This window comes from Dama dama, chromosome 15, assembly GCF_033118175.1.
Source record: "Dama dama isolate Ldn47 chromosome 15, ASM3311817v1, whole genome shotgun sequence".
Classification (NCBI taxonomy): Eukaryota; Metazoa; Chordata; class Mammalia; order Artiodactyla; family Cervidae; genus Dama; species Dama dama.
Window position 1 is genome coordinate 81,620,522 of NC_083695.1, and position 25,971 is coordinate 81,646,492.

At 36.0% G+C, this 25,971-nt stretch overlaps 1 protein-coding gene across 1 annotated transcript in view; it reads left to right on the top strand.

Annotated features, from left to right (window-relative positions):
* Positions 1-25,971, top strand: part of ATRNL1 (attractin like 1) — a 766,939-nt gene that overhangs the window by 289,446 nt on the left and 451,522 nt on the right. The window contains exon 25 of the mRNA XM_061162736.1: positions 24,944-25,005. Coding sequence (XP_061018719.1) covers positions 24,944-25,005 — 62 coding nt within the window. The remainder of the gene's footprint in view (positions 1-24,943; positions 25,006-25,971) is intronic.

The following is a 25,971-nucleotide window of genomic DNA, read 5'->3' on the forward strand; positions in this document are numbered from 1 at the left end:
ATCATCTACATATTGTAACACCACTAATTCGGAGCTATTAAAGTTTTGTAGATCCCGTGACAAACTTTGTCTAAATGACAAAGTGAGGACTGTCACGAAATCCCTGGGGCAAAACTGTCCAGGTTAACTGAGAAGCTGGCTGTGGAGGGTCTTCTAAGGCAAATAGAAATTGACTTTCCTCCGCCAAAGGCACTGAATAGAAGGCATCTTTCAAGTCAATTTCTGAGAAATATTTGGCTCTTTCAGGAATTTCAGACAATAAACTGTAAGGATTAGGCAGCACGGATGTAAAGGAAATACAGACTCATTTATTATTTGTAAATTTGAACTAGTCTCCATTTACCGTTTGATTTCTTTATACCCAAAATAGGAGTGTTGCAGGGACTGTTACAAGGAATTAATCATCTATGCTCCTTTAAATTCTTGATGATGGGTTTTAACCCTTCCTTAACCTCAGGTTTCAGTGGATACTGCTTCTTATGTGGAAATAAGTGCGGGTCTTTGAGCTTGACAACTACAGGAATAGCATTTTGTGCTTGCCCAATGGATTTTCCATCAGCCCATACTCTAGGATTTACATTTTGTTCAATTAAAGGGAAAAAAAGGGAAAGCTCCATATTCATGAAAACAGAGGCATGGACCTTGCTAAGTATATCCCTCCCCAAAAGGGGTGAGGGAGACTGGCACAATGAGAAACTTGTGTGAAAATAGCACCAAATCGCAGTCACAACTTACAGAAACACTGAAGTAATACCTTTTGGCTCGTCTCCGGATCGGGAAAAAAGTGGGCCAAGGGCTTCAGCGTGGAGTAAGTTGCCCCAGTATCTAAAAGGAAATTGATGGATTGGTAATAACCCCCACGGTTATTAATACCCGGGGTTTCTTGGGTGTAATAGGATGGGAGCTTGTGTGGGGACCCCTGGGCACCTTCAGTCCTGATTGTCTTAAGAGTCTGACCCCTGAAACCTACGCCTCTGGGGGCAGTCTCTCCTCCAGTGTGGTCCTTTCCAGACCGGACTTGGAGCTGGGGGCGGCTTAGATGCCTGAGGGCAATCCCACTGGAGATGCCCCTCCTTTCCACAGTAATAGCAAGCCCATCCCTTTTCACCTGGGTCCCTCTGGGCATTTTTCTCAGGCTGTTTAAGAAGGTTTTCATAGCCATTGCGAGGGCTTCCGCCTGTTCCTTTGTCTTTTTCTGCCTTTCTTTCTTTTTCTCATATTCCCTACCTTAATAGACTGTCTGAGCCAGTTGTAACAGATTATCTAGAGACTGGTTTGGTCCATATGCCTGTTTCAGTAGCTTACAGCAGATATCTGGAGCCTACTGAGTGAGGAATCTGTCCTTTAAGATCACTTTTCCCTCTTCACTTTCGGGATCAATCTCAGTGAATCTGAGAAGGGCTTCTCTCAGTCTATCTAGGAATTTACCAGGAGCTTCCTTCTCCTCCTGTTCTATGTTTGCTAATTTCCCATAGTTTAAAGGCTTAGCAAGTGCCTGCCTGAGTCCTGTGCCTGCCTGAGTCCTTCAAGAATACATCTGACAAAATGACTCTGATCCCATCTTCCTTTAGCTGTGTTGTAGTCCCAGTCTGGTTCAGTAATTGGGACCACCTGATTCCCAGTGGGGAGGGCGGTTATCTCGTCTTCCCTCTTCGCTACTGATTCATTACCAAACCATTCACGTCCAGAAGCAACCACTTTTCCCAAAACTCTACTTTTTGAGTCGGGAGTCAGCGTTTGTCCCAAGATATACATCACATCCTTCCAAGTAAGGTCATAAAGCAGAGTAATACCTTTAAAAGCTCTAATATATTTCCCTGGGTCCTCTAAGTAGTCTCCCAGATCCTCCTTGATTCTTTGCATTTCTCGATAAGAAAAAGGCTTATTAACTCTGATAGACTGATTATTTCTCCCGGTGGGTGCTTCATGAAGAGGCAACAGCTTGTGGGGCTGTTCCTCAGTCTCTCTGGCTGCTCTGCGCATATGATCCCAGGGATAGATTGGAGAAACCTGCTTTTCTTTATCTCTTTGTCTCCTGTCCTCCATCTCATCTAGCAAAGTAGGAGGACAGGACCCTCCAACTGGCCACCGTTCGCCATCCTCCAGTGGGTACTGCGGCCATGCAGTATCACATAGGAAGATCAGGTGTGTCCCTGGGGATCAAATCTATCCCAGTTTTTCAGGATACAGTTCAAAGGAGTGAGGCTGGAATTGTTAGCTCCCATCTGTAAGAGAGAAAAAAAGCAACCAGCGCCATTTTTCTACCGGAGGCGTCCCTCCCTGCTCTAGATGGGGGTGTAGACAGACTTTACACCAAAGCTTTCCTTCCCTGGTTGGACTTAGTCTGTCGCTTACCGACGCAGGCGACCTACTCGTCCCTCCCTTTTCTTCCACCGAGATGGGGTGGAGATGCACCAGAGGTAGACCTGATGGCATCCCTGAATGGCGTCCAGCTCCTCACCATTAAAACCTTGCTTGCCTCTGATGCCACCTGGGGTGCAATCAGAGTAACCTTCCGGAATGCCTCCCAGGCTAAACCGCTGGGGGAAGCATTCCTCACCTGAGTGCCTGTGCAGGACCCTGAGTATATTCCTGACCACAATAAGACCGATAGGAACATGAAACTGAGATGTTTCTTCCAAGCATCACCACACCAGAATAAGAGTCTCCTCTGGTCCACTAAGAGCCAGCGTTACCAAAGGAAGAAAACAAAATTCATTGTAGTTCCAATCTGAGTAATCCTTTAACCTCAGAGATGCTCTTGTAGCTAGAGCTCCATCTAACTTCCGAATTTTCAATTCCTAGTGAGGCTAGGCGCTTGCTGACTACCAGTCCAAATTTGGGACCTATGTATGAGGTGGGGAACTATGTATGATTTTAATATTTTATATTTATTGGCTTGGAGTTTTGCTTGTTTACCTTTTACCCAGAATATGGTTGCTTTTGCTGAAAATCCATATCTATTTAGAGAAACAAGTGCATTTTGCAATTTTTTGTTATTCTTTAAATGTTAGTTGAGTATTTGGTGGATAGTATTGTTCAGTATTCTGTACCCTTATTTTCTTTCACCCTTTTCTGTCAATTATTGAGAATGTTTCTGGAATTGCCAACTATATTTGGTGATTTTTTCAGTTCCTTGTTTCAATACTCTCCGATTTTATTCTTTGCAATTGCACTCTTTTCTACAGATATTTACTTTGGCTAATATTCCTGCTGTATTGACCCATTTATTTTTGTAACATCTCTTTTATTTTATTATCTCTAATTCTTGCCGTACCAAATTAACCTGCAGTTCCCCTAACATCTGTCTACTCTCTTTTTTTGTTTGTTTGTTTCTGTTGATGACTTTTCTTGTCTTAACTTGCTAACTATTGCTTAGCCTTTGTCCCAGTGCAAATATAACGACTCTTATACACGACTCTTCTCTTAAACTGGCAGATTCTTTAGCATATCACATTTTGTTGTAATTATTGTTTCACTTATTTATCCCCATTAGCATCAGAACTCTGTTACAATAGAAACTGTCCTCATTGCTTAGGTGAAGTAATTCAATGAATGGTTTTTAAATTAAGAGATGAGTAATCTATTTCTCCCGAGGGAGAAATCACAGCAAGTCTACATAGAGAGGGTTTGGAGAAGATGGAATCCTCTTACACTGTTGGTGGGAATGCAAACTGATACTACCACCATGGAGAATAGCATGGCGATTCCTTAAAAAGCTGGGAATGAAGTGAGCACATGTGGTTCTTATAAAACAAAACCAAACCTTTTTTTTTTTCTCCAAAAATGAAATTGTATAGCAGTTTTATTAGATAAAAATTTTTGTAAGGAGTAGGAACTGTCTCTGATAACAAGCAGATGGAAAATATATTATTAGTATAACATGCTACTTTCAGTGTGAAGCAGGGCATAAGTAATCCAGTTTACAGTAGACAGAAAGCTCTTAGTCCCAGAAGTTTTCAGTTCTGTAAAGTGCTTTACATTCTTGCCTAATCATGGCTACTGTAGTGAGTGAAATCTCATGGATTTTTCAATTCTTCCATATTACTCAGTCAAGATCTGAGAATCATAGGTGAATGAGCCTGGCAAATTTAGGTCACCTGTCTATTCCATTGTTGTACTGGAGGGTGGAAGAAGAAATATCTCCCAAAACGAGCTTTTTTAGCTTCCATACTGGAATATATGAGACTAGCATGCACTACCTCAATAAGAAAACAAATGTTTGAATAAAAAAATCCTTGTTGGGGCAGGAGGTTTTTTCTAGTGACCAGAAATCAGCAAATATATACTATCATAGGTGACCTTGTCCAAAATATATAATTATCTAGGGAATAAAAGTATCTTTCTGAAATTGATATTTGCCTATACTAGGAAAATATTACAGATTTCACTGAGGAAATCATACAGTTGTTATTGAAGTGAGAAGGGAGACTTCCTGTATTTTTAAAATACACAGTTAATTAACCTGGTGCAAAGTAAATTATATATATATATATTTTTAATCACTGCCAGTCTTCTGTGAATATTTTTATCTACCTCTCCAGGTGACAGCTGCTTACTTTCTTCATGGCACTAAAGAGTAGGTACTGAGAACACAGATCCTAAATCAGACTACAGCTTTATATTTTCCATTTTTGAGCTGAATGATTGGGAAGGAGTCTTTTTTAAGTGTCATTACTTCAGTTTCTTCATTTTCAAAACTGGAAATGTTAATAGGCTCTGCCTTTATTAGCTTTCTGGCTAAATAGCATTTACCCACAAGTTTATCAGCTGGAAACGACACCCATGTAGAACATCAGTGTTAGCGGGCCAGGCTCGTTCCTCTGCTCCATGTTTCCCCAGGCTGCAGTCACGGTGTCTATCAGGCTCTTATGTGTGCCCAAATGTTTTGCCAGAATTCGATTGCTTGGAGTTGTAGGACTGAGGTCCCACTTTTTTGCTGCTTTCAGTCATTGTATGTTCTCAACCCCTAGAAGCTGACTGCCATTCCCTGCCTTCTGACCCTCTAAGAATCATGGGTGGTGCCTCTTCAGTATCAGCTGAATAATCTCTTTTCTTTAAAATCTTTCTCTTTAGTCTATTAAAGTGGAGTCTGATGTAATGTAACAATCATGAGAGTGACTGTTCCATCACCTTTGCCATAAAATGTAACCTGATTAATGGTGTGGCTACTATCATTTTCATACATTCATGAGAAAGGATATATAGGGTGTGTACACCAAGGACTGGAATCTTGGAGGCCATATTAGAATTTTGTCTACCACTGTGTTTTAGGGTAGTTTTGCGGGTTAAAAAAAAATACATGTCAAAATCTCTAGTTAGGACTTAATCAGTGTTAGCTGTAATTAATATTATTTAAATGCAAAATTCTTGATTGTCACTAAAAGTTGTCATGTGAAACTAAAATGACCTTCAGATTTTGTAAAGTAATGCTCAGCTGGTTTATAAACTAGATATATCTTTTATTGATAAAATATCAACTTAGATTTAAATTATAAAAATTAATGCCACATCGTTCTAATTCTTGTTATTTATGTGATATACTCTCTCTAAAACTTCATATTTTCTCTTAAGAATTTTGCTTTATACTTGATTTTATTTAATTTTACTCTAATGTGTACAGGTGAAGGATTTTTATCATCTTGTTTTTTTAATTCAAGGAATTATATCTACCTTATCTTCAAATACTTCTTTAAGTTCATTATTCTTTCCTATTTTCAGGTTCTCGTTATTTGTCCTATCACATTTGTGTTTCTATCTTCCAAACCATTTAGCTTTTATTTCAAATTTTCCTTTTTCCTCTCCTTCTTCTTGCTTCTCAATCTATTCTTCTAGCATAATATTTTATTGTTTTCATATATCCATTCTGCTTTTTTTCACTTATTTTATTTTTTTAAATGTTTCCTGATTCTCCTTTTACAAAGTGTTCATATTTTCCCTTAAGTTTTAATATGCTTATGGGGATAATCTGAAATTTGGGGGCCTAGGGAAGTTGACTGCTCTGAAAAGTACTGCATATGGGAAGGTGTGGTAGACCCCAGTCTGTGTCAGACCTAATAACTATAAGTGGTAGAAGGGATGTTGAAAATCTCCAGGGCACATTAATTTGTTATTTAGAAATTTATTACTCAACCCTGAAGCCTGGTGTGCTGCAGGCCATGGGTTGCAAAGAGTGGGACATGACTGAGAGACTGAAATGAACTGATACCTCAACCCAGTCTTATTTTATCAACACTAGACTTGTATATCCAGCTACCTTCTTGATATGTCCACTTGATGTATAAAAGCCATTTCAGACTAACATGTCCAAATATATTGTCTGTACTCTTTTCTCAAAAAAAAATCCAACTTTATTCCTTTGTATTATAAATATATAAAGGATATCCAGGCCACAGGACTGGAAAAGGTAAGTTTTATTTCCAACCCTAAAGAAAGGCAATGCCAAAGAATGTTCAAACTACCACACAATTGCACTCATCTCACATACTAGCAAAGGAATGCTCAAAATTCTCCAAGCCAGGCTTCGACAGTATGTGAACTGTAAACATCCAGATGTTCAAGCTGGATTTAGAAAATGCAGAGAAACCAGAGATCAAATTGCCAACATACGTTGGATCATTGAAAAAGCAAGAGAATTCCAGAAAAACATCTACTTCTGCTTTATTGACTATACCAAAGCCTTTGACTGTGTGGATCACCATAAACTGGAAAATTCTGCAAGAGATGGGAATACCAGACCAACTGACCTGCTTCCTTAGAAATCTGTATGCAGGTCAGGAAGCAACAGTTAGAACTGGACATGGAACAACAGACTGGTTCCAAATCAGGAAAGGAGTATGTCAAGGCTGTATATTGTCACCTTGCTTATTTAACTTATACGCAGAGTATGTCATGAGAAACGTTGGGCTGGAAGAAGCACATGCTGGAATCAACATTGCTGGGAGAAGTATCAATAACCTCAGATATGCACATGACACCACTCTTTTTTTTTTTTTTTGACACCACTCTTATGGCAGAAAGCTAGGAAGAACTAAAGAACCTCTTGATGAAAGTGAAAGAAGAAAATGAAAAAGTTGGCTTAAAACTCAATATTCAGAAAACTAAGATCATGGCATCTGGTCCCATCACTTCATGGCAAATAGATGGGGAAATGGTGAGAGATTTTATGTTTTTGGGTTTAAAAATCACTGCAGATGGTGACTGCAGCCATGAAATTAAAAGATGCTTGCTCCTTGGAAGAAAAGCTATGACCAACCTAGACAGCATATTAAAAAGCAGAGACATTACTTTGCCAACAAAGGTCCATCTAGTCAAAGCTATGGTTTTTCCAGTAGTCAAGTATGGATGTGAGAAAGCTGAATGCTGAAGAATTGATGCTTTTGAAAGATGGTGTTGGAGAAGACTCTTGAGAGTCCCTTGGACTGTAAGGAGGTCAAATCAGTCAATCCTAAGTTAAATCAGTCCTGAATATTCATTGGAAGGACTGATGCTGAAGCTGAAACTGCAATACTTTGGCTACCTGATGCAAAAAACTGACTCATTTGAAAAGACCCTGATGCTGGGAAAGATGGAAGACATGAAGAGAAGAGGACGACAAGGCTTGAGATGGTTGGATGGCCACCAACTCGATGGACCTGAGTTTGAGTAAGCTCTGTGAGTTGGTGATGGACAGGGAAGCCTGGAGTGCTGCTGTCCATGGGGTCACAAAGAGTCAGAGACGACTGACCGACTGAACTGAGTTGAACTGAAGAGGATATCCAGTAACAGTTGCTGCCTATTAACAGGATCATTGACAAACTGGGATACATACAGAAGTAAACTGTATGTGGGAATTATATGAATAAGGGTTTAATAATTTGAAACTTCTATGTGGACTTAATTATTTCTGTAGAACATTAGAGAGTGGAATTAAAATCAGTTGATAGATATTATAGAGAAATACATATGTATGTGTGTGGGCTTCCCAGTTGGTGCAGTGGTAAAGAATCTGCTTGCCAATGCAGGACACTCAAGAGATGCAGCTTGGATCCTTGGGTCAGGAAGATCCCCTGGAGTAAGAAATGGCAACCCACTCAAGTATTCTTGCCTAAAAAATCCCATGGACAGAGGACCCTGGCAGATTACAGTCTAGGGGGTCGCAAAGAGTCAGACACGACTGAATGACTAAGCACACATACACCTGGAACACTAAACAGGTGAATTAAAATCAGTCAGTTGATATTATAGAGAGAGATCTGTGGTGTGTAATTGCTAAGTCGTGTCTGACTCTTTGCGACCCCATGGACTGTAGCCTGCCAGGCTCCCCTGTCCGTGGGATTGTCCACGTGAGGATACCGGAGTTGGTGGCCATTTCCTTCTCCAGGATAGAGAAAGATAGTGCAAGTTAAAACAAAATTTCTGATGAATAGAATTGTCCAAAAGAATGGTCTTCCAGCCTTTATAGTGAGCACTCCACTTAACAAAATTAAGTAGAGGTTTATTACAGTCATAAATATTGTAGGGAAAATATAAGTGGCTTTCTAGCTATAGTGTTTCATGATTCTATCATTTTAATCACACTGTAAGATTTTATATTTTAAACAGATGAGAAAATGTTTATACCACTTAATTATTAGAATGCTTCTGGTAATTGGTATTTTTTAGATTAATGAAAAGTTTCTCACTAGACGCTTTAAGGTTACTGTCACTTGTATATTTTAGATAGGCAGAAGATTTTCTGGAAAAGTCAGAGCTGATGAAATACAGATTTAAATGCAATTTGAGTAGGTAAATACAAACTCTTTTAAAGTTTTTTGTTAACTAGTGAACTTTTATGAATATACATAAATTAGTGAATGTGAGATATTATATATATCATATAAAATACATTATAAATCTGTACATATCTGTCTATCATCTGTTTAGACCTGAGGTAAAAGTAAAATTAAATGGAAAGTTTTTTAAACTGGATGTTTTTATAAAATCTTGACTGAAATAATATTAGTTTTTGTATTATATTTTAATTGAAATATCTAGTTTCCTTTGATAATAATGTATATTTTATTATAAGCTGTATATCAAATATGTTTTTGTTTTTGCCTATGGCTTGTCCCTTTACTCAATAATCCCATTAAATTTAAAATTTTTTATTCATTTATTATTCAATAGAACCTTTTAATATGAATTATATGACCTACAATTCTTGTAAAGACTACATATGGGTAAATAATATAATATTTGTTAAAAGGTAAATTATGGCTTCTCATTGTAAAAGTATTATTTCCACCAAAATCCACTGGCTCCATGATTTTTTTAATATTCATGAACATGTTTGAGAAATAAATATCTTTACTAAGGTTATTTTTTTGTGCTATACCATTTTTTTTGTCTTGTTACTGAGTTATATGGATTGTAAAGGTTTAAGTCTAATTGTATCATAAATAATATTCTTACTGATAGAATTTTGGAAATCACGATGATTGTTTTGTTTTGCCAGATACGTAATGTGTCTACCAGAGTAAGACATTTTTAAGTAGGTAGCCACTTGTACACATTAATCAGACTGTAATGTGGCCATTGTAGGGGGAATCTCTGCCATTTAACATATTATTTGATCAATTTATATATTTAAGAAAGCCATTTCCATTTAAAGCAAATCATTCTAATTTTTAAACAATTTTCTTTATTGTCTTCAATAGAGTATTTTATGTTTTAGATTGCCAAGCACTAGCATTCAGACATCTTTAAAACTCCTAATTGTGACTGTAACATGCCTAGCAGTGTTATGTGATAAATATACCAATGATGTAGTAATTAAACAGGAAAATTTTTTCTTTGGTAATGTTAGGAATCATGCTGTTCAGTTGATTTGCATCAGCTTCTTGGGGGAGATTTTATTTTGTAACCCTTATTGTTTATGACTTGTAATGCCATGAAATTGAATCTTGACAATAAAAAGAGAAAAAAATTACTACTATAACTGCAATGCTAATACCTTAAAAACAGAAAGAGTGCATTGAACTTAAGTACTTTGTATTCTCCTGCAATAATGCTGCTCATCAACACTTACACATCACTGTTTAAATTAAATTAAACTAGATTTAATCTAAATTACCTGTTTCTGAGTAAATGGAATTTGGCAATTCACTATTAAGTCAATCTGCAAACTGATGTCATAATTTAGATTTGATTTTTTTAATGAGAATGATGCTAGGAATCATTCTTCAATTTGCAAATCTAATTTCCATAGTACACTAGGTGATATCCTCTTACTAATAATGGTTAAGTTATATAGAACCAAAGAGAGAAATAACAGAATCCTAGTGTTGATGTTTGTAAATTTTTATCACAAGTGTGTTAGTATTTTGAACATAGACATGAGTCATTTGAGCACAGAAAGATGCTAAGCTACTTGACAAACAGGGATTGGAGTTTACCGGATGTTTTATCTTGTGTATAGGGTTTGAAAGTAAAAGTTATAACAGATGTGTATTAATAAAGACGTGCTTAGTTGTTCAGTCGTATCTAACTCTTTGTGACCCCATGGACAGCCACCTCTGTCCTTGGGGATTCTCCAGGCAAGAATCCTAGAGTGGGTTTTCATGTCCTCCTCCAGGGGATCTTCCCAACCCAGGGATCGAACCCAGGTCTCCTGAATTGTAAACAGATTCTTTACCGGGTAAGCCACCGGGGAATCCCAAGAATACTGGAGTGGTTAGCCTATCCCTTGTCCAGGGGATCTTCTGACCCAGGCATTAAACTGGGGTCTCCTGCCATTGCAGGTGGATTCTTTACTAGCTGAGCTACTAGGGAAACTCAAATAATAAAGATGTCCCTGTATAATTTTTTCCCAAATTAATTCAAAGGACATATTATAATAATAGCATTATTATCACGATTATCTGATGTTGTTATTATTGTCTTCCAAATGGTTAAAGGATTGAGGAATTTGTTATATATATTTTCAAATGCACCTTTTCTTTTAAGATTCTTTTTTCATTAAAACTGTTAGCACAGGTTCAAGAAATAGCATTAGAAATTGTTAATTTTATCAGTTACTTAACTTATTTATCAGTTCTGATAATCAGAAAATGTCTATGGGAGGACTATAATAATATTTAAGGAATATATTCTTATGGAGGGGAATGGAAAGTTTTTATGACAGTGACAAAATAAGATTGGTTATGATAGGTACAAATGCTCTAGAGATTCAGAGAAGGAAGATATATCAAGTTTATGCTATAATGTCAGAGTAGTAAAAATGAGACCATATTGCTCAGAAATCACAAAATATGTAATATGTTGTTCTTTGCAGAAGTTTGGTGAGACTTTATATGAAATATTACTACCAATGCTGTTGTTTATAACCAACAAAATAGTTTGAATTAGATAAGATAGCATAAGTGTAAAATATTTTTCTAAGAATATGGCTTATAAAGAACATTTTCAATCTTTTCATTTGTAAAATATTTCTAAGAAATGGTCCAGCTTCTTTACAGTAGTATTTTTAAAAGTCATTAATTTTCCTTTGATGTCTAATTAATCTCTTAAGATTTTTAATGCATTCTGTTTAAATATTCATTGTTGTTCAGTTGCTCAGTCATGTCTGACCCTATGAGACCCCATGGACTGCAGCATGCCAGCCTTACCTGTCCTTCCCCATCTCCCGGAGCATGCTCAAACTCATGTCCATCGAGTCAGTGGTGCCACCCAACCATTTCGCCCTCTGTAATCCCCTTCTCCACCTGCCTTCAATCTTTCCCAGCATGAGGGTCTTTTCCAATGAGTCAGTTCTTTGCATCAGGTGGCCAAATTATTGGAACTTCAACTTGAGCATCAGTCCTTCTGGTGAATGTTCAAGATTGATTTCCTTTAGGATTGACTGATTTGATCTCTTTTCAGTCCAAGGGACTCTCAAGAGTCTTCTCCAAAACCACGGTTCAAAAGCATCAATTCTTTGGTGTTCAGCCTTCTTTATGGTCCAACATTCACCTACATACATGACTACTGGAAAAGCCATAGCTTTAACTATACGGGCCCTTTTAGGCAAAGCAGTCTCTCTGCTGTCTAGGTTTCTTATAGCTTTTCTTCCAAGGAGCAAGTGACTTTTAATTTCATGTCTATACTCCCCATCTGCAGTGATTTTGGAGCCCCCCAAAATAAGGCCTGTTACTGTTTCCATTGCTGCCCCATCTATTTGTCATGAAGTGATGGGACCAGATGCCGTGATTTTTGTTTTTTGAATGTTGAGTTTTACACCAACTTTTTCACTCTCCTCTTTCACCTTCATGAAGATATTAAAGTTTAGTTTAATTCCTCCTCTCTTTCTGCCGTAAGGGTGGTGTTATCAGCATATCTGAGGTTATTGATATTTTTCTCGGCAATCTTGATTCCAGCTTGTGCTTCATCCAGCCTGGCGTTTCACATGATGTACTCTGCATATAAGCTAAATATTCACATAACCTAATAAATATTTTTAGATACTTGCAGTCATAATTTGATCTTATAGACTGCAACATTTTTATATAAAACAGAAAAATTTTGTTTCTATGTAATCTCCATTATGAATTTTAAAACTAAAATAATTTTTATTCTATCATACATCTTTCATTGTACATAGCTGAAATTTTAAAAAAGTTATTGTTGTAGTTCAGTCACTGAGTCGTCTCTGACCCTTTATGACCCCATGCACTGTAGCACGCCAGGCTTCCTGTCTTTTACTATCTCCCAGAGCCTGCTCAAGCTCCTGTGCATTGAGTCGGTGATGTCATCCAAGCATATCATCCTTTGGCACCCCTTCTTCTCCTGCCTCAATCTTTCCCAGCATCAGGGTCTTTTTCCAGTGGGTTGACTCTTCACATCAGGTGGCCAAAATACTGGAGCTTTAACTTTAGCATCAGTCCTTCCAATGAATATTCAGGATTGATTTCCTTTGTGATTGACTGGTTTGATCTCCCTGCAGTCCAAGGGACTCTCAAGAGTCTTTTGCAGCACTGCAGTTCAAAAACATCAATTCTTCTGCATTCACCCTTCTTTGTCTTTTACCCTGGCATTTCACATGATGTACTCTGTGTGTTAGTTAAATAAACAGGGTACATCATGTGTATCGGGTGAGGATATACAACCTTGATGTACTCCTTTCCCAATTTTGAACCAGACAGTTGTTTCATGTGCAGTCCTAACTATTGCTTCTTGACCTCAATAGAGGTTTCTCAGGAGACAGGTTAAGGTGGTCTGGTAATTTCATGTCTTTAAGAATTGTAATCCACACAGTCAAAGGTTTTAGTGTAGTCAGTGAAGCAGAAGTAGTTGTTTTTTCTGAAATTTCTTTGCTTTCTCTATGATCCAATGTTGGTCATTTGATCTTTGGTGCCTCTGCCTTTTTTAAACCCAGCTTGTACATCTGGAAGTGCTTGGTTCATCTACTGCTGAAGCCTAGCTTGAACTATTTTGAGCATTACCTTGCTAGCATGCGAAATGAGTGCAATTGTACAGTAGTTTGTACATTCTTTGGCATTGCCCTTCTTTGGAGCTGGGATGAAAACTGACCATTTCTAGTCATATGACCACTGCTGAGTTTTTCGTATTTGCTGGCATATTGAGTGCAGCACTTGAAGAGCATCATCTTGTAGGATTTTAAATAGCTCAGCTGGAATTCTGTCACCTCCACTAGTTTTCTTCATAGTAATGCTTTCCCTGGTAGCTTAGATGGTAAAGCATCTGCCCACAATGTGGGACATCCAGGTTCGATCCCTGGGTTGGGAAGATCCCTGGAGAAGGAAGATCCCCACTCCAGTATGCTTGGCTGGAAAATCCCATGGACAGAGGAGCCTGGTAGGCTATAGTCCATACGGTTGCAAAGAGTCAGACACAACTGAGCAACTTCACTTTCACTTTTCACTTTCAATGCTTTCCCACTTGACTTCATGTTCCAGTATGTCTGGCTCTAGGTGAGTGACCATATCATCATGATTATCTGAGTTATTAAGACCTTTAGTTCTGTGTATTCTTGGCACCTCTTCTTAATCTCTTCTGCTTTTATTAGGTCCTTACTGTTTCTGTCCTTTATCATATGCATCTTTGCATGAAATGTTCCATTGATATCTCTGATTTTCTTGAATAAATCTCTGGTCTGTTTCCATCCTGTTGTTTTCCTCTCTTTCTTTGTATTGTTAATCTAAGAGGAAGAGAAGGAAAAGGCAAGGGAGAAAGGGAAGGATATAATCAACTGAATGTAGAGTTCCAGAGACTAGCAAGGAATGATAAGACATTCTTAAATGAACAATGCAACAGAATAGAACAGTTGTGGGGACCTACTAAATTGGTTTTAAAAACACTTTCTTATGGAAAGCACCTTATTCACTGCATTCTTGTCCATTAGTCTAGATTTAATGGAGAGAAGAGAATAAGAATTAACCTTCAAAGTTTCAAAATTAGGTGTGTATAGAAAATATTTTTTCTTTCAAATTTTATAATTTTCATTGTTTCTTTAGCAACTATTAATGCCTTTTTGAATGCAGATGGTTCAATCACTTATTTAGTAGGAGTATATATGTATGGAAAAAACGACATTTGGCAAGTACCGCATGCTTTAGTAAGACTGGCTACATTTGCTTCTTTGGGGTTTAGATGTAAACCTGTTTTTGAAGAGGTAGAACTGAATGATGAAGGGTTAGTGAACATCACTCTATAAAAGGAAGGTCCCTTTTCACCACTTAAATTATAGGGGAGAAGCTAGGTTGTGGGAAAAAAAAAAGATAATTTATAGAAGGTAGTGTTACAAGCATAAACTGCATATAGACTTCTATATTAGCCATTACTCTTGCAGTTTTATATCTTTGAATTAAAACCTGATACTTGAAGAATACCTCATAAATATGCTAATGCGATAATCAGGAACAGGTAGCATTACAAATACAAGGCTTTATCTTTTCATTGTAATGGTTTGGTTTCATTTTTTAACACTTAAAACAATACTGTTTTTGAAACGATAATATCCTTTAACTTACAGAAAATTTACTGTCTGAATATGTAGATTTAAACCTCTTTGTGTTTTTACTGACTACTCTTGATTTAAAATTAATCATTTTCCTGAACAGCTTGACCTTTAGTAAAATGAAACTGTTTTGAAACTTTCTATTTAGAGCATTAAGTTGCAAATCTCTAGAAGTTACTGCAATTCATTCACCCCCTGGTGCATCAGATGGTAAAGAATCCACCTGCAACACAGGAAACCTGAGTTCCATCCCTGGGTTGCTAAGATGCCCTGGAGAAGGAAATGGCAGCCCACTCCAGCATTCTTGCCTGCAGAATCCCATGGACAGAGGAGCCTGGTGGCCTACAGTTCATGGGATTGCAAAGAGTCAGACATGACTAAGTGACTAAGTACACAAAGGCATAAAAGTAAAAACACTAGGCTCTTTGCTGGTTACTAGAAGTGTTTAGCTCAACATTGTAATACCTGACTTCAAATATCTTGAAGTTGAATGGAAAGAGAAGACAGCTATGCTAATTATTGCCGCACACTCTGATTAATTTGTGGTAGGAAAGTATGGAACTTAAGAACTAGCTTCACAGTGCATTGGTTTCCGTTTTACCTCCACTGCTTGTTGCCTGAGTAATCTATAAACCTTTATTTCCTTATCTATAAGATGAATTTAATAACATTACCTACTTTATTGGCTTATTCTGAGGATTAAATAAATTAGTGTGTAAAAAACACTCTGCATAGTGCCTGGGCAATGGTAAGCACGTTAACAAATGTTAGTATTTTAGCAGTACTGCAGTAAAGGTGTATGATAGGGACAACAGGTGTACAATTGAGGGCCGCTATACAAGATCTGGATGTGCCAGGAAGTGGACCATTTGGATAGGAGTTACTCAAGAGAAGACGGTGTCAGGGCAGGAGGAAACATTTCATGGCAAACAAAGCACAGAGGTTGGTGATGTATGCAGTGTGATCACTGACCTGTCAGTGCTCTGCGGAGAGAGAAGCAAGGGCCAGAATTGGAGGATCATGGCTTCTATGTCAGGGAAGTTGGGGTTCAAGCTAAAAGTGGTGGAAAAACAGTGAGGATATTTAAGTGGGGGGAGTGAAGGATTCTGAGGAGTAGAGTTATGGGAAAATCCTTCAGTTTCAAATAAAGAACATTTTGTAGGCTGGGTAAAGAATGACCAGAAACTTATGAGGTTGAAGATAGTTAGGTTTTTACATTAAACCAGGAGGAAAGTTATGAGTGCCTTCACTAAGCCACGTATTTTCTCTAAGAAGAATTAACCTCATTAAATTTTTATAGACAACATTCAGGGTTTTGTAATCAGAGTAATTTGTATAGTATTTATACAGAATTGGCCAGTATGTTTGTTCATCATACATTTTATTCTCTTTTAAAAATCATCCATTTTTTATTTAACTGCATTTTTAAAAAAATATTACTTTATCAGGAATGATATAAATTTATATTATCAATTAGCAGTATATTCGTTATCTTTAGGAAATGTATGCTTATTAATATCTTGAATAGATTATCTTAGTTGAGCTTATCCAGTAATAGTTAATTTAAGCACCAGTCTGCTTTATTTTTAAAAATGCAGAGATAGACCTAATACAATTTTGAATTGCTTGCCTGGAACAAGCCCAGTTTTCTTTGAGATATGACTCTATGACTAACTTGGATTACTTAACTCTGCTTTTATGTCATCATTTTGAAGGACTATAATCCAACAGTGGTTTGAAGAACCTCTCTTTTACTTTTAGTTCGTTAGATGAATTCAATCATTTTAACACATCTCTTCACATTTTCATTTTTTTAAATATCTCAATATTATATCAGAATTTATGGCAAGCTGACATTTCACACAAACACACCAATTTGTCCTTCATAATAAGAACAGTTTTTCTGTGTTACAAAATCTGACATTTTGTGGTAAATATCAAACTATTAATCTACTTCTCTATCCTAAGCACACTTAATGCAACTTTTTCATCAAATCATATATTCAAAATGTTGTTCATTATTGTTATTAATAAAAAATACAGCATATTTTAAATCAGGTATTAGATTTTGGACATGTTTTCAATATGAATTTGCATTTAAGATGAAATGGACAAAATGTATTATCTTTGTTGCTGTAGTTTCAGCTAACTCTGATATTTAGCATTCCAGTTTATCAGTCACTTGGGGTACTTTAAAAGCATGAAGAAAATGAGAATATTGTGAAACTTTGATTGGTTTCCTGATTTTAAAAAATTTCTTTGAATAATTATTAGATAACTTGAATAAAATCATTAAAGAAAAGAGAATTTTAGAGATAGAGGTACATTCTGTTGGTCAAAGTTTTAAAATTTTGGTTTAGATTCAACTTAAGTAAACTTTTCATATTTTTCATAGTAATGACCACAAAGCCAAATTGGAACATATTGATTATCTATAAAGAGCCATGTTATAGCCAAGTCTTTCTTATTAGACAGAGAGTTTAGAGTCAGATGTGTCCCATATCCTCTAGAGATACACTTTCAGGGAAACTATGAATACACCGTTGCTTTTGTTATTAATTTGTCTTACTGTTGTCTGAATAAAATTAGTTAAAGATCACTCTGAAAGATCACTTGAAAACAGTGTCATTTTTTTCATTGGTTAAAAAGTAATGTTTCAGGCAGTACCATATGGTTTAGATGAGAAGACTGTAGTCTGAACTAAGTCACTTTCTGAAAGAAATTCTTGGAAGACAGGTCTAGTTGAAAATGTTTATTGTTGAAATTAAGGATTGAGGTAAAATGCATATTAAGAAACTATTGCTGATATCTTGGTTTCAGAATATTTTATTTATATGTAGGCAAAATTATAAATGGTAGATATGGATTTTTTTCTTTGATTATAAATACAAACATTTTATTCAGATGCAAATTTTTTAGAACATCTGAACTCTACTATATATGTATAAATTTTCTAAGGTTGAATAGTATTTTTTTTTTTTTTTTTTTTTTTGATGATGGTGCTATCACTTTATTGTTTTTTTTTTTTTTTTTCTTGTGGATTCTTTTTTTTTTTTTTTTCCAGTGGGTTTTGTCATACATTGATATGAATCAGCCATGGATTTACATGTATTCCCAATCCCGATCCCCCCTCCCACCTCCCTCTCCACCCGATTCCTCTGGGTCTTCCCAGTGCACCAGGCCGGAGCACTTGTCTCGTGCATCCCACCTGGGCTGGTGATCTGTTTCACCATAGATAGTATACATGCTGTTCTTTTGAAATATCCCACCCTCACATTCTCCCACAAAGTTCAAAAGTCTGTTCTGTATTTCTGTGTCTCTTTTTCTGTTCTGCATATAGGGTTATCGTTATCACCTTTCTAAATTCCATATACATGTGTCAGTATGCTGTAATGTTCTTTATCTTTCTGGCTTACTTCACTCTGTATAAGGGGCTCCAGCTTCATCCATCTCATTAGGACTGGTTCAAATGAATTCTTTTTAATGGCTGAATAATATTCCATGGTGTATATGTACCACAGCTTCCTTATCCATTCATCTGCTGATGGGCATCTAGGTTGCTTCCATGTCCTGGCTATTATAAACAGTGCTGCGATGAACATTGGGGTGCACGTGTCTCTTTCAGATCTGGTTTCCTCAGTGTGTATGCCCAGAAGTGGGATTGCTGGGTCATATGGCAGTTCTATGTCCAGTTTTTTAAGAAATCTCCACACTGTTTTCCATAGCGGCTGTACTAGTTTGCATTCCCACCAACAGAGTAAGAGGGTTCCCTTTTCTCCACACCCTCTCCAGCATTTATTGCTTGTAGACTTTTAAGGTTGAATAGTATTTTATGATCTGAAATTAGAAGGTACTTATAGTCTATTGCTTATTGATTTATAAAGGAAGATCAAATAAATAACTCTTTAATGTTTTGCAGAATAACATCTGTTCTTCCTTCCTTTCATGGTTGTTAATAAGGATATATGATGTGCTAAATTTTGATGTTGTTATTTATTTATTTAGCAGATTTTTTAAAATTAAACGCTTACTATGTACTGTGTACCAAATAGTGTTCTAGATAGTAGAACAGTGCTACAGATAATACAAGCAAGGCTAGTGTTCTCAAGGAGTTTACATTTTAGTGGGGAAAGATAGTTTAACTAATAATCAACCATCAACCAATAAATCAGATAATTTCAGAATGAAATATTTATAAAAGAAGTAGGTTCACATAACAGTATAGAATAAGGGAGAGGGCAGCTCCTTTATCTAAGTGTCTTAGGGCAGTGTGTTTGAGGGGAAATTTCGATGATAAGGATCTAGCCACCTGAAGACCAGTTGCCAGTGTCACTTAGAATGGTTCTTCTTTTATCTCTACTTAGTTCTTTTTCTGTAGGTCTTCCGATTTCATTGGAAGGGACCTGGAGTTGCTGGATACTCTTCCTAGATATAGAAATACGGAGAATAGTCAGATACATTTGCAACTAAGCTCGTGTCATTTCTTTCTGCTACTCCTGCCTTTTTCTCCTATCTGTTCTCAGTATTCCTGCCTATTTTTAGATAACCATGTACATTTATATAGAAAATAGGATACGTTTAGTTTTTTTTACACCATTAGAATCACTAAATTCTAACACAGTATATTATTTACAATTGTTATTACTGTTTTTGTCTACCTCTGCTACAACCACTAAGAATCTTTTTTTTCACTGATATATCCAAGAATCTGACATGGTGCCCAGATTATAATAGATTTTCAGTGAAATATTTGACAGATGAATACATTAACTCTCCGGAGAGGGAATCTTGAGAGGGAATCTGAGTTAGTAGTTGCTTGGCCTTTTTCACCAGTGCAACCAAATCTCCTTGTATCTGCCTTCCATTTTTATACCTGTGCCTGATGCTGAACTCGCTGACACAGTATCTTTCAAAGGCTATCTCCTGTGGAACTTCTTAGAAAATCCCAGGTGGAGGAACAATGAACGAGATTTGCAACACCCATTGTAATACTGACTTTCTGTTTGAACAACCAATATCAAACGCTGTTCAGCTTGAGTCCCTAGAACCCAGATGGCATGCTAAGTATAGAGACTTCTTGTGCCATCCACACTTTTTCTTCAGCACAATTATGTTAACAGATTAGTTACAGATAGATAATACAAGTTTCCGAATGTTTTAGTGGTTTAGTTCATTATTGTAGCTTGTAGATGCTTCCCTTGTCTGTTTTCTTTTAGCAAATATTCTTTGGGAAAATTCAGGAAGGTATTGTCATGTGTGTCTGTGTTTTGCTTACTTGCCTCAAAACATGACTTTCTTTTTTTTCCAAGTTACTTAGCTACATGGACCTAGAAAGGGCAAAAAGCAATAATAAAATAAAATTCTGCAGTACCAGCCCGAGTCACGTGCTTTACCATCCTAAATTTATTTTAACACTGTTGGCTATAACCAGTGTTTATGCATTACTTATCTGGAAGAAATACAAAACCCTTTGTAGATTAAAGAGTCAGAGTGATGATAGCTAACACTACATATGTAAATATGTAGTGTGTGTTAGTTGTTCAGTCATGTCCAACTCTTTGCCACTCTATAGGCCTATTTTCTGTAGGCCACCAGGCTCCTCTGTCCATGGAATTCTCCAGGCAAGAATACTGAAGTGGGTAGACATTCCCTTCTCCAGAGGATCTTTCCAACCCAGGGATCGAACCCAGGCCTCCTGTGTTGCAGGTGGATTCCTTACCGCATTGCAGGCAGATTCCTTACCTTCTGAGCGATGAGGGAAGCCCGTGTGTGTGTGTGTGTGTGTGTGTGTGTGTGTGTGTGTAGGGGGGGGTGTGTGTCTTTTTTCCCTCCCCCCAATATGTGTCACTTGATTTTTAAAGATTTCCAGGCTCTGTTCCTCTCCCAGAGTTGGACCTTTTCCCCTTTGTTTCCATTTTCCCTGCTCTGCTCAATTTTGATTTCACTTCTAACAGTTTTTCCTCAATATGGGGTCTGTCTTGGAATAGAGATTTGAGTGGTTGCTTCTGAAAATTCATGTGTCCCAAGCTGTTCTAGCCTCTTTTGGAACTTCTCAAAGACCCTTTGCACTCATATGCTCTTGGATGAGGCAAAACCGCTTCAGTTTTTACCTCCTGTATTCAAATTGGCCTGCCTGGTTCCAGTGAATGTCTTTTGGATTATTCTGTTGATTCTCTTCTTCCTCCCACGTGGCCTCTGGTACCATATGTGCCTTGTGTGTGACTTATCAGTACCTGTTCATGTTTCAGCAATCAAGAGGATGAGAATTTTTCATTTAACTGTGTTGAAATTATTTTCTTTATTTTGTAATTTACTTGATATAGATAGGTAATGGGCAGATAGATAGATACTGAGTTTTTTCTTTTAATGTAGAAACTAAGGGATATTAAAAAAAAAACTGTGCTACCTCTGTCACTCTCCACCTGGAACTTGACCTCACCGATTATATTTCTCAATTTCTGAGTAGTTAAGCTTTTTTTGTTTATGTTTAAACTTATAGTTTTAATTTTGTTTTAATCTGGTAATATAGTACATAAAACCCCTACCATTTGGAATTTTTAAGTAGTTTCTCTGCATAATGTACACTGTCTGCTTTTCTAAATGCGCTATGGATTTAGGAAAAGATTTGTTTTCCTATTTTATATGCTCCTGATTCTGTCTGCTGTTTCCTAACAGATTTTTTTGAAAGTTCGTGCTGTCTCTACTTCCTCACATTACATGTTCGCCTTGCGTTCTCTGTTTAAATGAACATTCCCACCCCTTCATTGAAAGTGCATTTGTTTGTTACCCATGTGCGAGGTTGATGTCAAATTTAATATTAATAGTCATATTCCCATCTTCATCTTACTCAACCAACAAAACCAACCAGGACCTTCTTCTTGCAGCATTCCTTTTCCTTGACATCCTTGACACAATGCTCTCCTGGTTTCCTCCTACTTAATTGTTCAGTTTTTGGTTAGTTCTGGTAATGGGGTGGCCCTAAACTTCCTTTTAGTTTTAAAAGACTCGTATCCAATCTTTTCCAGGCCCTCTCACCTTTCACTCCAAATTATGTGCCCATCAACTTGGTTTTGTCTGCAAGGCTGTTACCCTTGTACAAGCTACTGTCATAGCTAGAAAAATCCAATGTCCTTCTTGTTAATGTCCCTGCTTTTCTTAATCATCTCTTCCTCACCCAGCAGCCAGAATATTTTTCTTGAGAGTAAGATCATGTTATTATATGACTCAGCTCTTATAAAACATTCCAAACTCTTTATCATGCCAAGGACCTAGGTGAATTAACCCCAACTTGTCACACTGTACTCATTTTTAAGTATTCTTTCTGTAGCTCACAATACTGCAGCTGTTGTGACTTCAGTTTTTTAAACATCTCGAGCCTAAGCATGCTGTTCTCTAAGCCTCGAAATCTCTTCTAACAGATCTTTGTGTGGCTTTACCCTTCTTATTTTTGTATGTCAGCTTACATATGGCTTCAGTAAGGCTGGCCGTAACTGCCTGATCTAAACTAGCTATGTAGCCTTCTACTTCATCATATCACCTTATTTTTCTTCAGAACATTTGCCATTATCAAAGATTATGATATCCACTTCTGAGTCTACCTGGTTATTTTCTGTCTCGTGCTATTGGGATGCAAATTCCAAGAGACAAGGGACTTTGTCTTATTTACAGATTGTCACCAGCTCCTAGAACAGAGCTTGTTTAAGCAGTATTTCTTTGAACGTTTCTTCATGATTTGAACAACTGAATAAATTAGTTTTTTGTCTGCTTGTTCAGATCAGTTATGAAAAAGATACACATATTAAAATTTTACTATTTAATTATGTTACTTAATTCTCCTTGAAGTCCAACCTTCTGTTTTCACTTATTTGGCCTGTATTTTGGTGCATATAGGTTTATTATTTTTATGAATTATTTGTGCCTTGTATGTTTTATTAGACCAGGTTTTGATTTTGAATTTCACTTTGCTATTTATATTATCCTTCGTGGCTTTGTTGTTGTTGTTTTTAAGAGCCAATTTTTTTTTTTTTTTAATCACAGTCCTTTATATTTTGGCTAAAGATGTGTCCCTGTTGTGGATGTGCTGTCTATAGAAAACATAAAGTAAATTATGCCTTTTAACATGCTATGGAAATCTCTTTCTTTTGATGAGGATTCAGTCTGTTCACGTTTAATGCAACTGCTTCTATACTTCATCTTTTTATTTTATTTTTGAACTTATGTATTATTTATTTTGTTTCTTCTTTCTCTATATTTGCTAATTTATTCAAGTCTTTATTCAAGCTTTTTCTTTATTATTTAGATATTTCTCAATACTGTCTAATTTTACCTTCCTCATCCAATTTACTTTAAACCAATTTCATTTATTAGGATTTCAAAATAATTATCCTTTAGAAGAGTATCCAGTTAGTTCTCGATTGCTGTATTCTGAATCATCTTCTATGGTTTTAAGTTATTGTTGACAGTATTATTTGATAAGCTCTGTTGTAAGATACTCTCATGGACAGTACCTGGGGAGATGATTCATCTGTATCATTTCCATTTTAAAAGATGTTTGTTCTTAAACTTTTTAAAATGTTTTCACCTAGAACCAATCTCCTACAGCAATTATCTTTCCTCAGTCTCTGTGTAAATGCTTTGTAATTCTTCAAATGCTTAGAAGCATTTTGGAAATGAATGCTATTATATTTAAGCTTTCATGTATATACAAAAATTTAACTATCTTCTCGACTGGCTATAATTCTTTGTTTTATACAAGAAACAATATTTCTTATTTTAGAATGCCATTTCAATTCCTTGCCCTGAAAACTGGTACAATTGTGAAATTCATTTCCTTTGTTTTCCTTCACTCGTGGATTATATCTCCGTCTGCCTTTTGTTTAATGTCTGAAAATGGTTTCTCTGTATATTTTGTATAGTTTTTAGTTTTTTAAGATGAGAGAAATCTCATCTTTGTTAGTCTGTTTTCACTGGAAGTGGAAATTGTATTACATATTTTTGAAAGATTTTCATAAAAGATTATTAAAGGAGAAGGAGATTTCAAGAACTTAATTGTTCACCTCCAGCTACCTGGAAAAATTCACTAATGTTGACCAGCTCCTTTATACATGATATAAAAGCATGATATTTATTATATTATGCCTACTATATACCAGTTATTATGGTAATAATTTTATTTCTATTAATTGAGTTAGTCTTTCCTCTAACACAGTGAAGTAGATGCTTTTATTATTACTGTTCACACATGGGACAAAAATAGGTTAAATAGATTTCCAGAATATTTACACCTAATAAGTGAAAAATTGGATTTTCATATCAAGTATTCTCTATTCAGATGCTGCATTATTGACTAGTACAATGTATAATAATTCTTCTTCAAGAAATGTTTTACAATATGATCTCTATAATGTTAACAAAAGTGGAGAACAACTTTAGATTATTGACTTCTCTTCTGAAATCATTAACATGAAAATATAAACTTTTGATATATTTTATTCTTTCAGGGGTTTATAACAAAATAATTGCAGCTTCATTAGACAATAATACACAAGAAAAACCAGTTCCCTCTATTTCCTTCGTAGAGTTGAAATTAAGTTTTTTATCTCATAAGCAATTGTCAATTGTGTTGATAGAAAAATATGATCATTATTAGATGTGCATTTGCATGTTTTAGTTAGGCATATTTCATAGGATTTCAAGTGACAGTCTTAGCATATATTACTGAAGTAATTTTATAATAGTTTTCTTAAAACATTTAGTGTTATAGCCAGTGTAAAGGTTGTCTTCAGTTGTTGGATATATGAGGTGTTGTCAATGGAAAATTGGTTCTAGCACATATGATTTATAATATGGTAATCCAAATCTCTTGATGATTTAAAAATATTGTATTTACAAATGCCATGAAATGTCACTACTTTGAAGAAGAACATAGATTCAGTAAGTTTCAAACTTCCTTTTATTTTGGTTTTTCAGATTGCATTCTCACAACATAACACAATCATGGATCTTGTGCAGTTTTTTGTCACCTTTTTCAGGTAATTTGCTTTTATTGACTTTGAATGTGTTAAACCTGTATTCTGATGTCCTGTCAATCTGTTAGGTAATATCAGTTCTTTAACCTTGAATATGATACAGTGTGTCTTGTATAGTTTTATGTACTTTAATATATACCACAGAACCAAAGAAACATATTTTACGTGTACTATTGCAGGATTATTTTGCTGTACTACTATTTAATAGCTAGTTAATTTGGTGGAAAGAAGATGAGAACCCTGTATTCTACTGTCACATAAGTGATTAAAGCATTTTCATCATATTGATTAGGTACGTTTCCTAGCATTAAAATCAATTTCTTGGATTTCTTAGGTTATTATTGTATGTATTTAGCAATGTGATAAAATCAATAGGGGATAAGAAAAAGGATGTATTTTTTTGCCCTCAAAGAGCATGTAATCTGGAAGTACTAAATGTGACCTAGAATATACCATAATTTCCGAGAACTTTAGTTATTTGAGATGTTAACAGTAGGTTCACTAAAAAGGATTCCATAATTAAATATGTTTGGAAAGTACTATGTATACTAAAGTTAAATAGGTCTCTTTTGGTTTGTTTTTAACTGACTTCCTCAGATTTTTTTTTCTCACAGTTTTTAATGTGTTAATATGCAGTGTATTGTTCTAAAAGAGACGATAGAGTTTGTAGCATTTCTCAAAACCTAAAAGTTCTTTTCATAGAACTTTTATATTCATTTCCATGGGATGCAAATCAACAATGGGTGAGGAGAAGCTGAGTTTCAGTGATAGAATATCTGAGACATGGCATCTAGTTGGGTGGGATGGGGTGGGTGGGGAGAGAAATTATCGAGGGAGGGGACATGTGTATACATGCAGATGATTCACTGCATTGTACAGCAGGGACTAACATAACATTATAAAGCAGTTATACTCCAATAAAATAAAAAGACCTAGTTGGTCAATACAGTACTTAAAAAAAGAAAGAAT